Here is a 16,613-nt window from a genome sequence, read left to right on the forward strand (position 1 = left end):
TCTTACCGAGTCTTGTCGGAAGTATGTCATGTGGAGAAGTCGCATAGTAGGTCCTACTCGAGGGTGGAGGAATTTCTACAAGCATGGTGACAGGGGGCAGAGCGGCCTCTGCCCAAGGAAGACACAGTTTACTGACAGGGAAACGATTTAGTGGAAAATATATCACATGAGGTCACCTATGGGGAACCAGCGCATGTGGAGCACCTACCCCAGTACAGGGCTTAGTTAGCGCATGTACTGGGCCGGCAGCAAGTTTCTCCGCAAACTCGTCTGCCACAGGGCTAAGGAGGAAAGTCATCCAGGGACCACAACTTGTGAACATGACTGGGAGTCAAAGGCGCACATCTTCACCTCATGGAGAGGAAAGGCACTATACTACCCTCGTGCAGCTCTTTTAGCGCCTTGGCTTGGTGAACTTGCAGGAGAGCCATGGCGTGCAGGGCAGAGGCAGCTTGTCCAGCGGCATCGTAGGCCTTAGCTGTCAGGGACGACGTAAACCTAGAGGCCATGGACGGGAGGTGGCAGGCTCTGCGGGCACAAGTGCACCGCTAGCGCCTTATCCACCTGGGAAATCACCGAATACCCCTTGGCCGCCCCACCATCGAAATATCGGGATTGGGCAGTAAAAGGTGCCCCCCACGATCTTGTCAGCTCCTAATGCACTTCCGGGAAGCAATGGACCGGGGCGGGAGTGGCCGTGAGCAGCGCTCTGGGCCCAGGAACCAATCATCGAGCCGCAAGGGTTCAGGGGAGAGTGGAGGGTTCCACTCTAGCCCGACACTCGCGGCTGCCCGGGAAAGCATGTCCGTCATCTCTGCGTTGGCCCGAGAATGAGACCACACCTGAAGGAGGGAGCCCAGCCGAGGCGTCCACATCAGAGTGGACGAGCCCGCTCTCCGATGCTGCGCTCGATAACTCGTTGTCTTCCCAGGCTCTGAATAAGAGGTCGAACTCGCCGTGAGACGAGCCGGCTGTCTCATCCAAGAGCCTGACCGGGGCAAGCGAGCGTGCTGGGGAATGGGAGGTCCGTGGGGGTTTACCCGGCAGAGGTGCTCCCAGTGAGGTCCCCAAATCGCCCCCAGTGCTAACCAGCATGGCCTCATACCCATAGGTAGAAGGACCGAGGCGGGGAGCCGCTGGGGTGGCTTGCTTTCTTACAAATGCAAGCCGCGACCGCAACATTGCCATGGTCATGTTCTCGCAATGAGGACATGACCCATCCACGAACGATGTCTCTGCGTGGGCAGCACCCAGACACGTAAGACAGCGATTGTGGCTGTCAGAAGCAAAGAGATAACCACCGCAGCCAGGAATAACACACAAATGGAAATGCATCTTTAAAAAGACGTTTCTGTGTGTGCCGCTCTTTTAGAAAGAAAATATACTCTTTAAGAATATACTCTTTTGCTCTGCCGAAGCGCCTAAGGGTGTTCTCTGCACTCCACAGGTGCAGAGGGGGAGAAGCCGCTGAAATGCACCGTAAATCCAGCAGTTTTAGGTGAATGGTATAGAGAACTGAGTTTGAATTGAATTCAGTGCACTGAATGCAACCGCTCAGCTCCGAAGAGAAAATCTGAATGAGTGGTTGCATACCAGCTCCTTTTATACCCGTATGTCTGGGGCAGTGACACGCAAATTCCACTCGCCAATTCCCATTGGCCTTTTTTCAAAAAGCAGAGGTGTTCGGGGCTCCCAAGAGTGACCCCTAGTGTCACTACATCGACACAACATCTCGTTCCCTCCATCAGGGAACGGAGGTTAAGAAAGTAACCAGGACATTTTTCCTTGTGAATTTCACTGTTGTTGTTGTTTTTTTTTTTTTTTTTTTTTTTTTAAATGTACAGTAATTTCAAATCAGATGATTGCAACACGCTCCAAAAAAGTTGGGACAGTCAAGTGTTTACCACTGTGAAACATCACCATTTCTTCTAATAACACTTATTAAGCATTTGGGCACTGAAGACACAAGTTTGTTAAGTTTAGAAAGTGGAATTTTCCCACATTCATCCATTATGTAGGTTTTTAGCTGCACAATTGTACGGGGTCTTCATTGCCGTATGGTGTGCTTCATAATGCACCACACATTCTCAATTGGAGACAGGTCAGGACTGCAGGCAGGCCAATCTACCACCCACACTCTCTGCTTACACAGCCATGCACTTATAATCCAGGCAGTATGTGGTTTGAAGTTGTCCTGCTGGAAAATGCAGGGACATCCCTGGAAAAGACGGTACTGGATGGCAGTATATGTTGCTCCAAAATTTGTACATATCTATCTGCATTCATGGTGTTCTCACAGATGTGCGTATTACCCATACCATGGGTACTGACACACCCCTGGCCCATACAGACACTGGCTTTAAGGACCTGACGCTAATAACAGCTTGGATGGCCCTTTTCCTCTTTGGCCCGGATAACATGACAGCTTTGTTTAAAAAAATAAAAATACAATTTGAAATGTGGACTCTTCAGACCAAAACAACACAGTTCCACTGTTCTACTTTCCATCTAAGATGAGACAGAACCTAGAGAATTCGGCAGCGCTTCTGGACAGTGTTGATGTAGGGCTTCTGCTTTGCATAGTAAAGTCTTAACTTGCATCTGTGGATGCAGCGGAGAGTGGTGTCGACCAACAAAGGTTTACTAAAGTTATCCCAAGCCCATGTTCATGATATCCATTACAGATGAATGCGTTTTTTAAGACAGTGACGTCTGAGGGACCAGAGATCACGCGCATTCAGAAATGGTTTTCGTCTTGCCCTTTACACACCAAGATTTGACCAGATTCCTTGAATCTTTTAACCATATTGTGCACTGTAGAGGGTTAAATGCCCAAAATCCTTCCAATTTGTCTTTGGGGAACATTGTTCTCAAAGTGCTGGATTATTTGCTTAAGCATCTGTTGGCACATGACAAGTCTTGAACGATCCTTGCTCTTGAAGGATTAGGCTGTTTTTGGAGGCTCCGTATACAGTATACAGTACTATGACACGATTGCCTCACCTGTTTAACATCTCCCGTTTCATATCACCTTGTTATTTCAACTTGTCAAATTGCCCTGTCAAAACTTTTTTGGAGCGTGTTGCAGTCATCTGATTTGAAATTACTGTACATTTTTTTTTAAAAAACTATGAAATTCACAAAGTAAAACATCATATAATGTGTAGTTGTAGTGCTTTCAATATAGCAAAGGGTGAATATAATTTACAAATCACTCCTTTTTGTTTTTATTCGCATTTTTCATACTGTCCCAACTTTTCGGAATTGGATTGTATATAATATATACATAGTATCACCATTTTACCATAAATATTGTATTCTTAGACTTGCTTGGTGCTGCTGAGTAATGCTTTGAATTCGTTTTTCTGGTTTGTGTCTGAGATGCTGTGATTTCTACTTATAGCTGACTTTTGGAGGAATGCCTTATTCTGGCAAGCCAATCTCAGGAGGCAGAAGGAACTTCAAAGGCTGCATGGAGAGCATAAACTACAATGGAGAGAACATCACCGATCTGGCCAGAAGAAAGAAACTAGACACTTCAAGCTTTGTGAGTCCATAAACTCTACAACCATATCTAAGGGAACTAATCAGAGTTTGATTTTTAGTGCATAAGATTTGTGTTCATGACAGTTCTGTGCATATTTAATATATTTTACTAGTTGTTTTTGCCTTGAGGGTTTTGTGGAGGTGTATGACCATGAAGGGCTGACATATCGCTCAAGCTGTGCAAGGTTGAGAAATGTGACTTAAAATGAAGAGTGCATTTCATCTACCATGGTTCAGATATGACATTGATGAAGCTCGCTTTTTAAACTTCATATGGATCTGATTAATTTATTCCAACATGATGATGAGAATGTTAATCTTCTGCACAGATCTGATGACTGTTGCACTGATAATGATATTACAAAGACTGCAATAATTGCACATTATATCTGATAAGCATATCAGTGTTCCAAGCAATTATTAAGTGTACCATAAACATAAAGAGTGACAATAATTTTTTTTTTTTTTTTTTTTTTGTGATGAAACGTGAAATACAGTCTTATCTCTGCCATTCTATTACATTTCATTAGGTCAAAGAACATCAAGAAAGCTTTAGAAATTAGAGGTCGACTGATAGTGAATTTTGCCGATACCGATAACTAAGGTGGTGGAAAAGGCCGATAACTTATTAATCGGCCTATAGTTTTTAAAATCGATTCATAGAATGTTACAACATTTTCTTAGCTGGCACAGACATAGACACCAGAGTACAAAATGAATAAAATCCTAGACAGTAATCAGAAAAAAGAAGACTGGGTGCATAACATGGGAATACACTGGGGACTACTATTTTGAAATGATGGAGCTTTGGCTTCGTTACAGAGCTCTATTTTTTTATATTTACCAAATTGAGCTTTTTTAATATATTATAATTATTATTCACAATATCAGAAGTTTGAAACATGATGTATGTGCTGACGAGGGACGTTTCCATATAACTATATTATTCCTTTATATATATTTCTCTTTGCATGCCCTCACTTCCATTTAAAACATAATTATCAAAGGAACACGGAGGAATAAAATAAACTATTCGTATAGATTTTTGACGATATATCAGTCTACCATGATTAGAAATTTTATATTTATATGCGAAACTTGAATTAACCTTTTCGCTCATGAGTTTCTCCTGTACTGACGGATCCCCCAGTGTGAGTTCAATAATGCACGCTGTAATTAAAAACAAAATCTGACCTTACACCACAGCAGATGTACTGGAGGACAGATTATGTCACAGCAGATACACTGAAGGTCAGATTATATATTATCAAACATATAATGTGGTTTTTAGATGTTTGTAATGATTGATTATTATAAAGAAGATGCGATTGCGAGTGCGCTTGCTGTCTATGTGTGCTGCCGTATTGTTTACATGCAATGCAGTAAGGAATTCTGAGTTCGTGATAGAAGCATAGAAGGTTCTGAAAACCTAGCCCTTCCACTTTCCCAGCACAGGAAGTGATTAGAATGAGTAACGGACTAGTTTGTATATACTTTGTTTGACACGGCCGCAGCGCTGCATCAAAACAGTGTGCTCCAATGATAATGGCTTTAAACTTTTATTTAGTGATTGGTTGAATGTTTGTAACATAAAAATAAATATAGTGTGATGCTGAAAAAACTAGTTGAGTTGCTGGTTCATTATGACAACTGCTTCGGTCCCTCTTTTGCTGGTAAACAGCAGCACGAATGTAGATAACTTCGGTTTGATCGTATGCGTCTGAGCCCAGCCTAGTGTAATCACACTGGTTTGATTGCACGTGCGAAAGGGTTAAAAAATATTTTTGTTCCCCTTGACTAGAGCTTTCGATTTAGACAAATCATGCCTCAAATCAAGCTTCATGCTTGTTCTGTTTTCAGAAAGGAGAAGCAAATAAAGCTTTTAAAACTTTCTATTGAACGTGATCAGTGATGGAAAATAGTTGGGTGTTCCCAGTTGCCTTTCTCAATAACAAGAAAATAACACAGCTCTCTCCATCTCCTCTACAAATTTGACATGTGTCCACCATAGACAGGCTTTGAATTATTATTAATGTCTGAAGGATTATATTCAAGGTTGGTAAAACACATCATACGGGGGGAGGTTCTGTTATGAAGTGCTGAGAAAGGTTGAGTGCACATTTCTATTTCATCGTGATGAGACTGATTAAGTTCTCTATATTTGAACTGAGGCTGAAGTGCATTTGGTGCCTCAAAATTACCATTTAGAAGGGCGTAGAGCTGGAGAGTTATGAATAAAAGCACTCTTCCTTGGTTCTATGCTCCCCTTTTCCTTAAGGTTCAGAAATCTATGCCGTGGCTTGAACATGCTGTAGCAGCACTTTGGGAGATCTTTTTTTAAGCCCATGTTCCACATGAAAGGCCTCCAGCCATTTGAAACACTGATTTAGTTTCTAGACACTTTGTATTACAGCTTTGTATTAAATAAATTTTTAAGTGTATTAACTTACTGTACAGTGTGTTGCATTAAATTTGCTTCTCTACAGAGACATGTTTTTGTCTACACTGTTTTGTGTAGTGGAAACCCTGCTGAAAGAAAAACAGCTTAAACCATTCTGAGGTGGTTTGCTGGTGTAAGCTGGTTTAAGTTGGTTTAGCTGGTATTTAGCGGGTCGACAACTGGTCTCTGAGATTGACCAGCTGAAAAGTGCCGAAAACCAGGGACCCTCTTCCAAGGGTCACAAGATGATTGATTATATTGTAATAATCAAAATTATTAAAATAAAGATTTTTATAAGTTTGAAAATGGACTTCTTATTTCTTATTTTAATTCAACAACTCCCTTCAGCAGCTGTTGTTTTTATCAATTAAACTTCTGAAATCACAAAATTAATCACAATTAATTATTTTAATTTATTGACTCTCAGTTTCTGTAAAATAAAAAGTTTGAAAACAAGCAGGTTTTCATCATTTGTCATCAAGGAATTATATTTGCCTACAAAACAGTCCAGCCTAACCAGCTTGGCCAGCTTTTTTTTCAGCAGGGAAATCATGTTTGATAAATAGCAAAATTATTTAACCATCTTAGAAAGTTTACATGGTGAACAGCTGGGGGCTGCATTTCCTGATAACGATGGATCTTAGCTCTTAAGAGTGTTCTTTATGTGCGAAGGTAAGGTTTTTTTTTTTTTTTTTTTTTTCAAAAACTGCACTCAACACGAACGTGCAACAACGTACCTTAAATGTTTCTTAAGAGCCGCTCTTAGTAAAGTTCTGAAATGTGACCGTATAGTGTCGCTCGTCATTGTAATTTCATTAAAGCTTTGTAAATATATGTAATTTACCTCACTGGAAAATGTTTAAAGCTATTCTCTTAAGCATTCAAACTAATTAACAACATAATTAAATGTTTAGTTTTGTAATTATTTTGTGCAGTATGATCTATTATTTTCACACAATCACTGCTTTGTTCATCATATGTGTGTTTGCAGTGTTTCGTTTACACAAATTCAACTGTGGATCGATGTGCAAGCTGCAGGGTCATTGAAGACTGTTTAAATATATATATATATATATATATACACACACACACTACCGGTCAAAACTTTTGACACACTTGACTGAAATGTTTCTCATGATCTTAAAAATCTTTTGATCTGAAGGCGTATGCTTAAATGTTTGAAATTAGTTTTGTAGACAAAAATATAATTGTGCCACCAAAGAAAAGCAGCCAATAAGTGCCCAGCATATAGATGGGAACTCTTTCAATACTGTTTAAAAAGCATCCCAGGGTGATACCTCAAGAAATTGGTTGAGAAAATGTCAAGAGTACATGTCTGCAAATTCTAGGCAAAGGGTGACTAATTTGAAGATGCTAAAATATAACACAGTTTTGAATTATTTTGGATTTTGTTTAGTCACAACATAATTCCCATAGTTCCATTTATATTATTCCATAGTTTTGATGTCATTACTATTATTCTAAAATGTGAAAAAAAAAAAAAAAAAAAAAAAAATATATATATATATATATATATATATATATATACATACAGTATATGTGCTGTATATATAATGGAGGTTTACCATGTTGGCAGTAGGCCTATTGAATGTGCACAGTAGGACGATGAAAGCATCAACGTAGGGTACATGTACATACATTTATCAAGCCAAGATGTATTCCCAAAATGATACAGGTGACATCAATGCAGCACCTTTGGGTGTCAGAAAGGAAGATGAGGAGGTTATAGAAGTGTAGGAAGGTGGAAAGACAAGCCAAGATACATAATTTTCCACTTAAATATAACATCTCCATTATGGATGTGCCCGAAGCCGAATACCTTATTGGAAAAGGTACGAATAATGACTTCAAAATGAATAACAAATTCTACCGAATAATAGAAAAAATAGGATAGAACGATATTTTAAATAAAAATATCTAAAATGACAATGTAAAGGTGAGTCTGTGAAGTTAATACGACTAAAGTAGAAACTTTATCAATTTCAGTGGGCACGGTATGATCTCAAGTTTAAATCAGATGTTTGCATTGCTCTACTGCTGCCTAAAGCTATTTTTTGTTGTAGCAGTGTGTATACACAAACTGTATACACCTGCATCACTTTCACACAACCTATATTATTTATTAATGCATGGTATCTAACAAATTATTATTAATTTGCTTAAAAACAAACCGCAAAGGGTAATTAATTAGAAGACTGTCATATTAAACAAACACATATTATTTAAATAAAACACTAAAATTGAAATAACTTTGCAAAATCATTTAATTTTATCATCTTTCATGTTGACTACCCCCTTCCAACATTACAACTCGTCAACTTGGGTATCATCTAGAATTCCGAACTTCCCACCTGATAAATACGACTTTGCTGAGTCATTCATGTACTCGGAACTCATAATTATGATATTTCCGACTCCACTTGAAGTGCACATAAGATTACTTCAGAGCACGCATAGATCTACGATGATTTTTAAGTAGGCTACTACTTAAGTTCATTTACTTTTGGGATTTTAAGATGATTTGTACGATCATTTCTACGATGCACTTAGGCTAACAATGCTTTTGGGAAACAAGGCCTTGGTCTCCAACACTTTGACATAAATTGCTTTTAAATGCACTGAAACATCTCTATTCTGCCTCAATTTCAGCGGAACCTGACGTTCTCCTGTGTGGACTCGCACACATTCCCTGTCTTTTTCAATGGCACCAGCTTCCTGCAGCTTCCAGGCAGGAGGGACCACAATATGGTGTCTGTGGGTTTCCAGTTCCGTTCTTGGAATCCAAGTGGTCTGCTCCTGTTCAGCTCCCTGGCAGATGGAATGCTGGAACTGTCTCTAAATGATGGAAAAGTCATAGTGCACATCAACGTCACCCAGCAAAAAAACATGCGTATAGACATTGCATCAGGTGAGCCGAAACCCTGCACCCACACACAGATTCATGGGCTGTTACATGGAGATCTCATTAGGTTTCATCAGTCTATTTTTGTGAGTTGTGTGGTCTGTCTAGAACAGTAGCATCTAGTTGATAAATTAGTTAGTTTTAAAATGTTTTATATCATTTTAAATACTCATGTTGGCAACTCTTCCAACAGTATTATCAGTCAACACCCATTTATGCAATACACTGTAAAAATGTCTGTAATTTTAACAGTAAAAGACTGTAAAAATGCTACAGAAATACAACGTTAATTGATTAATGAATATTAACTGTAAAATATACAGTAACTTTTTTTATATATTTTAAAAGACAATACAGTAGTTTTTACAATAAAATGTTGTAAAAATTACATTTTTCAGATTGAAAAAGGATGGTTTTCCTGTATAATTAATGGTAAAAAATTTACATTATGTTTAACAAGAGAGTACATGTACTTCTTACAGTAAATTATTGTTAAAATTACAGTAAAAAACAGTAATCAGGCATTCCCACAATTCCCTGCGTGACCCATCATATTTCATTATATTATATGTGAATACTTATGTTTCTTCTTATTTTTAATATCAGTTACTGTATGTACTTTGGGGTGTTCTGTTTTGTATTTGATGTAGTTTAGTTAATGTTTACTGCATGATTTTAATTTCACATGTGTTTCCCTGATGGTGTTTAGTGTTTGTGTGAGTGACACTGAGCACTGTCTCTACTTATTTATTGGTCATTGCTCATGGAAGAGCCACTATTGATGAAGTTCATGTCATCATGTGCTCTTCTGTAGTTACTACAGTGATTAACAAATTTACTTTATTTTTTTATAAAGTAAAAAGCTGATTTTTACAGTTTCAGAAGGCTAATATTAAGTTTATGACTTTTTTTCACTTTAAATTTCACAGAATTTATTTCTTATTTTTTTCTTTTTTTACAGTGCCATCGTGGTCGTGTAAATTACAACAGTTTTAAACTGTAAAATGTACAGGTTGTTCTGTAAAGTTGTTTACATTTTTACTGTATTTTTTTACATAATTATTCTGGCAACCACAGCTGCCAGTTTTTGTTGTTGTTGTTGTTGTTGTAAAAACAACAGGATTTTTTTTACAGTGTATGATAAATAGCATACTGCAATCATTGAAGTTACATCAAGTCCCAGGGTTGAGTTTTATTTGCTCAGAGGCTTCTCTTTCAAAGCTGAACAGAGTTTTCAACTATGTTTCGTTCATGTATCAACTTTGTATCAATGTTTATCATAAAATTCCTTAGGAGATTTTGGACAAATTTAGACAATTGTTGTCGCAAATTGCTATAAAAAAAAAATTATGTAAACATCATAAAAAGATCATTTGGTCTTGGAAGAATTTCATGAAAAAATATTTGAATTCTTGGTGAAATTTCTGGCTTTTGACTACAGACCTTTGGCGTCTTGGTAAATCTGAGCACACTTTGGTTTGTGGCATTTTTGAGGTCTCCTCTGAAACTCTAGATTTCTCAGGAGGAAAAATCTGAGAAGCAGGAATGTCTTCATTTACTCTCCATTTAATCTCATTGCTGTCTAGGAGAAACAGAAAATTAACTAAGATATGGTATATAACAGATCTCATTTTTTGTTCCCTATCTGTCACTCACTCGAAGTTGTGTCGATGTAGTGACACTAGGGGTCACACTTGGGAGCCCCAAACACCTCTGATCTTTGAGAAAAGACCAATGGGAATTGGCGAGTGGAATTTGCATGCCACTCCCCCGGACATACGGGTATAAAAGATGCTGGCTCGCAACCACTCATTCAGATTTTCTCTTCGGAGCCGAGCGGTTGTATTTCACTGAGCTGAATTCCTCCGCCGATCCATTCACCTACAAACTGCTGCATTTCAGCGGCTTCTCCCCCTCTGCACCTGTGGAGTGCAGAGAATGCCCCTGGGCGCTTCGGCAGACTAAAAGAGTATATTCTTCCTCTGAAAGAGAATATTTTCCTCTAAAAGAGTGGCATTTTCCGTTTGTGTATATTTCCTAGTTGCGATCGTTACCTCTCCGCTTTCGATGGCCACAGTTGCTGCCTTACGTGTTTGGGCACTGCCCACGCAGATACAGCGTTCGTGGACGGGTCATGTCCTCACTGTGAGAGCATGACTATGGCAATGTTGTGGTTTTTTCGTAAGAGGGAAAGCCACCCCAGCGGCTCACCGCCTCTGTCCTTCTACCTACGGGTATGAAGCCACATCGGTTAGCGCTGGGGGCGATTTGGTGACCTCAATGGGAGCAGCTCCGCTGGGAAACCCCCCACGGACCTCCCATTCCCCAGCACGCTAGTTTGCCCCAGCGAGTTCACGTTCTCATTTGGGGCTCATGAAGAGGATGAGCTGTCGATCACAGCATCGGAGAGCGGGCTCGTCCAGTCTGATGCTGAGGACTCGGCTGGGCTCCCACCTTCGGGTATGGTCAGCTGACGGCCATGCTTGCCCGGATGGCTGCGAGCGTCGGGCTGGAGTGTAATCCTCCACTCTTCCCTGAACCCTTACAGCTCGATGATTGGTTCCTGGGCCCAGAGCGCCGCTCACGGCCATGCCCCACCCCATTCCCTTTCTTCCTGGAGGTGCATGACGAGCTGACGAGGTAGTGGCAGGCACCTTTCACTGCCCGGACCCAATCTTTCAGCTCCCCTGCTCTCACTACCCTCGATGGTGGGGCTGCCAGGGGGTACTCGTCGATCCCCCAGGTGGATAAGGTGGTTACAGTGAACCTGTGCCTGCAGAGCGCCGCCACCTGGCGAACCGCCCGAGACTCCCATCTAGGGCCTGTAGGCTTACGTCATCTCTCGCGGCTAAGGCCTACGGTGCCACTGAACAGGCCGCCTCCGCCCTGCACACCATGTCTCTCCTGCAAGTACACCAAGCCAAGGCGCTAAAAGATCTGCACGAGGGTAGTTCTGACCCGGGATTGATGCAGGAGCTGCGTTCGGCGACCGACCTCGCTCTCCGGGTGACGAAGGTCACAGCATGGTCTCTCAGGCTGGCGATGTCCACCCTCGTGGTCCAGGAATGCCACCTTTGGCTCAACCTGGTCGAGATGAGAGAGGCTGACAAGGTACGATTCCTTGACACTCCAATCTCCCAGACTGGCCTATTCGGCGACACCGTCGAGGACTTTGCCCAGCAGTTCTCGGCGGTGAAACAGCAGACGGAGGCTATTCAGCACATCCTGCCCCGGTGCGGATCAAGACCCCGCACACTGTCTGCTTGTCGACAAGGGCATCCCCCAGCGGCAACAACACCGGCTCCACCGCAGCCTGCCCCCACGGCCCGGCCCCGGCATGGAGCCACCCGCAGGAAGCAGACACCTCCCGTCTCACGACCCACTGCCATGAACCAGAGAAAGGCTTCGAAGTGACTTCGAGACGGGTGACCCAGGGACGTGGAGACCCGCTGCAGTGGAGGTGGTGAACAGACCACTCCATCCCCCAGTGGAGGGCCGGGAGGAGAATCTTTTTTTCCCATTTTTATTTGATTTCGCTGCATGCCCAAGGGGCTGCGGTACCCAAACTTTCAACAAAAGAGCATTTTCCTTATTCCGTATCTGGTGCTCACAGCCGTCATTATCACGACTGCCAGCCACTGTTCCTTTATGGCAGGTATGGCGCTCCAGGGGTGCCTCCCCGCCTCTGTGCGCCCAGCTGTGGCACAAACACACCATGCCAGGCTGGTTCTGATGAACTGCGGGGATGATTTCCTTCCTCCCCTGTCCCTAACCGGTCCTATTTTGGATATCCAGAGCCAGGTAAGTGCTTTGATGTCCCCAGACTCAGCACAGCCATGGGTTCGGGGCTCGAGCCTCCTCAACATGGCGCCTCAGTCTCTGCCCCGCTGCAAGGCCCCACCCGCCGGTACGTCCGACGTGATTGTCCCCTTGGATCCCTTCGCCCGGAGTTTGGAGGCATCGTTTGCGCTCTCCAACCCATCACAATGGCTGACCCGGACCGTCCGACTCGGCTATGCGATTCAGTTTGCCAGGCGCCCGCCCAGGTTCAACGGCATCCGCTTCACCTCAGTGAAGGGCGAGAACGCTGCTGCCCTGCGTGCGGAGTTCGCGACCCTTCTGTGGAAGGATGCGATAGAGCCTGTCCCTCCAGCCGAGATGAAGAAGGGATTCTACAGCCCCTACTTCATCGTACCGAAAAAAGGCGGTGGGTTGCAGCCAATCTTGGACCTGCGAGTACTGAATCGGGCCTTGCACAGACTCCCGTTCAAGATGCTGATGCAAAAACGCATTTTAGCGAGCGTCCGGCATCAAGATTGGTTTGTGGCGGTAGACCTGAAGTATGCGTACTTCCAGGTCTCAGTTTTAGCTTGACACAGGCCCTTCCTGCGGTTTGCTTTCGAGGGGCCGGGTGTACCAGTACAAGGTCCTCCGTCTTCACGAAAGTCGCAGAGGCAGCCCTTGCCCCACTAAGGGAAGTGGGCATCTGCATCCTCAACTATCTCGACGACTGGTTAATCCTAGTTCACTCTCGGGATCTGTTATGTGCGCACAGGGACCTGGTGCTCAGGCACCTCAGCCGGCTGGAGCTTTAGGTCAACTGGGAAAAGAGCAAGCTCTCCCCGGTTCAGAGCATCTCTTTTCTCGGATTGGAGTTAGACTCAGTCTCTATGATGGCACGCCTTACAAGCGAGTGCACGCAGTCAGTGCTGAACTGCCTGAAATCATTCAGGCAGAGAACCTGTCCCACTGAAACCATTTCAGAGGCTCTGCCCACTGCCCACTTTGATACGCCCTGACTGAGGCTCCCCTCGGTATATGCGTTCCCCCCAGTGAGCCTACTAGGACCACCCAGACTTGGTTCTCGGACCACACTCTCCTCGCGACAGCCCCCCGGCGAATTCCCCTGAGGAAGGACCTTCTCTCTCAGGGACAGGGTACCATCTGGCACCCGCGACCAGACCTCTTGAATCTCCATGTCTGGCCCCTGAACGGGATGCGGAAGACCAAATTGGCCTACCACCCGTGGTGGTAGACACGATCACTCAGGCTAGGGCCCCCTCTACGAGGCACCTATATGCCTTGAAGTGGCGTCTGTTCACTAAGTGGTGTTCTTCCCGACGCAAAGACCCCCAGAGATGTGCAGTCGGGTTGGTTCTTTCCTTCCTGAAGGAGAGGCTGGAGGGGCGGCTGTTCCCCTCCACCTTGAAAGTGTATGTGGCCGCTATAGCAGCGCAACATGATGCAGTGAACGGTAAGTCTCTCAGGAAGCACGACCTGATCATCAGGTTCCTTAGAGGCACGAGGAGGTTGAACCCTCCCAGACCGTGCCTCATCCCCTCGTGGGATCTCTCCGTGGTCTTGCGGGTCCTGCATGGAGCCCCATTTTAGCCCCTGGAGTCAGTTGAGCTAAAGGCACTCTCCTTGAAGACTGCACTCCATCAAGAGGGTAGGGGACCTGCAGGCAACTGTCAGACTGTCTCTGTCAGTGACACGTGCCTTAAGTTCGGTCCGGAATTCTCTCACGTGATCCTGAGACCCCGGCAGGGCTATATGCCCAAGGTTCCCACGAGCCCGTTTAGGAATCAGTTGGTAAACCTGCAAGCACTGCCCCAGGAAGCCAGCCTTGTTGTTGCTGTGCCCGGTGCATGCTTTACACATCTATTTGGATCTCACACAGAGCTTTAGATGCTCTGAGCAGCTCTTTGTCTGCTTTGGAGGTCAGCAGAAAGGGAGTGCTGTCTCCAAACAGAGGATCGCCCACTGGGTCATTGACACCATCGCTTTGGCATATCATGCCCAGGACGTGCTGCCCCCCTTGGGGCTACTAATACATTCTACTAGGAGTGTGGTGGCCTCCTGTGTTCTCACCAATGGCGTCTCTTTAGCAGACATCTGCAGAGCAGCGGGCTGGACAACACCCAACACCTTCATGAGGTTTTACAATCACCGGGTTGAGCCGTTCTCATCCTGTGTGTTGTCAGGTATGAGCAGGTAAGTTGCAGGACAGCTGGCTGGGTGTACCACTTGCATATGTGCGCTTTTCACCCCCAGTCGTGTTCACGAAGTCGTGTACCCTGGATGTACTTCCTCCTTAGCCCTGTGGCAGGCGAGTTTGTGGAGAAACTCGTTGCCGGCCCAGTACTTGTGCTAGTAGGACCTGCACTGGGGTAGGTGCTCCACATGTGCTGGTTACCTGTCAGTAACCTCGGGCAGGGTGTGGTCTCCACGGTGTCTTCCCCTTGGGAGGGACACCCCCCGATGCGGACACTTATGGCCCCCAGTCGATCAAAAAATAAATCTTTTTTTGGGGAGAAAAAGAAGAGAAGGAGCCACGGCTGGGGTAGCCTGTCTCCATTTTTGGGCAGTCGTCCTGTCCCCAAAGTGCTGGGGACCGTGCAATTCTCGTAGGAGCGTTGGGGGAGGTTACATGACGGCCTGGTGCGCTGGCTACGAGGCACACAGCGGTCTGCCCGTCTTGCACCGCGAGTCCATGTAACACAGTTCAACTATTTGTGGCGTTTTGTATAGGGACACCTAGTGTCACTACATTGACACAACATCGAGTGAGTGACAGATAGGGAATGTCTTGGTTACTTTCGTAACCTCCGTTCCCTGATGGAGGGAACGAGACGTTGTGTCCCTCCTGCCACAACACTGAACTACCCGCTGAAATGGCCGGGACCTTGTCTCGGTTCCTCAGCACAAAACCTGAATGAGTGGTTGCGAGCCAGCTCCTTTTATACCCGTATGTCCGGGGGAGTGGCATGCAAATTCCACATGCCAATTCTTATTGGCCTTTTCTCAAAGATCAGAGGTGTTTGGGGCTCCCAAGAGTGACTCCTAGTGTCACTACATCGATACAACGTCTCGTTCCCTCCATCAAGACGTTTTTATTTCCTGTGGGGAAGTCCATACATCTTATTCTGAACAAAATTTATATTTTCTCTTTTGTTGATTTAAGAAGTATCTTGGTCAATCTGAAGCAGAGCTTTAGTCCAAAGACACCTTTTGACATTCTGGGCACACTCAATAAACTCTTGTGCTAATAGGGCATTATGAGAAAGGGTAGTTTCTCTTACATTGTTAACCTCAAGGCTAATTGGGCACCAGCTGTTTGGAATCCTTTATCTTTTTTAAGAAAAGCAAATTGACTCCACATTGAACTCCAGCGTGGTGGAGGCAGGTTATAACTTGATGGAGTTCCATGCATAGTAAGTACTCGGTCAAAGTTACAGAATTAATGCTGTGGTCTGGCACAGGCTTATAGGTCTCAATCCAAAAATTCCTATTTAGAGTTCAGCATGTTAATTGATTTAATGAATCTATTGTAGAATATAAGAGAAAGAATTGATATGGGCCTTCCACATTTCCTTCCGTTCCACAGAGTTTTACTGGACTCTCTTGGTCTCTGATACAGGGCAGGGAACTTCTAACTTGCTAAAATTGGGAAATATTAATTTTACTCATTTTATTTTATCACTAGTTTTTCATTATTTTTGTCATTTTGGTAGAAACTAGCAATATTACCATATATAAACTAAATTAAGGCCAATATATATATTGTTAGGCAAGGTTGTGCACCAGTCAGATTTGAACTGAGAATGCTTTTTAAATTCCAGTTAAAGTACTGAATTTGAATTTTATTTAAATTGAGGTACTGTAGCAAACAGGATCCACAATTGTAATTTGAATTTAAAAAAA

At 43.8% G+C, this 16,613-nt stretch overlaps 1 protein-coding gene across 2 annotated transcripts in view; it reads left to right on the forward strand.

The window, feature by feature from the left end:
- The window catches only part of LOC127431520 (contactin-associated protein-like 2), a 588,401-nt gene that overhangs the window by 307,611 nt on the left and 264,177 nt on the right, over positions 1-16,613 (forward strand). For both annotated transcript variants that reach the window (XM_051681959.1, XM_051681960.1), the window contains 2 exons: positions 3,404-3,547; positions 8,657-8,915. In XM_051681959.1, coding sequence (XP_051537919.1) covers positions 3,404-3,547; positions 8,657-8,915 — 403 coding nt within the window. The remainder of the gene's footprint in view (positions 1-3,403; positions 3,548-8,656; positions 8,916-16,613) is intronic.

Source organism: Myxocyprinus asiaticus, chromosome 41 (assembly GCF_019703515.2).
Source record: "Myxocyprinus asiaticus isolate MX2 ecotype Aquarium Trade chromosome 41, UBuf_Myxa_2, whole genome shotgun sequence".
Lineage (NCBI taxonomy): Eukaryota > Metazoa > Chordata > Actinopteri > Cypriniformes > Catostomidae > Myxocyprinus > Myxocyprinus asiaticus.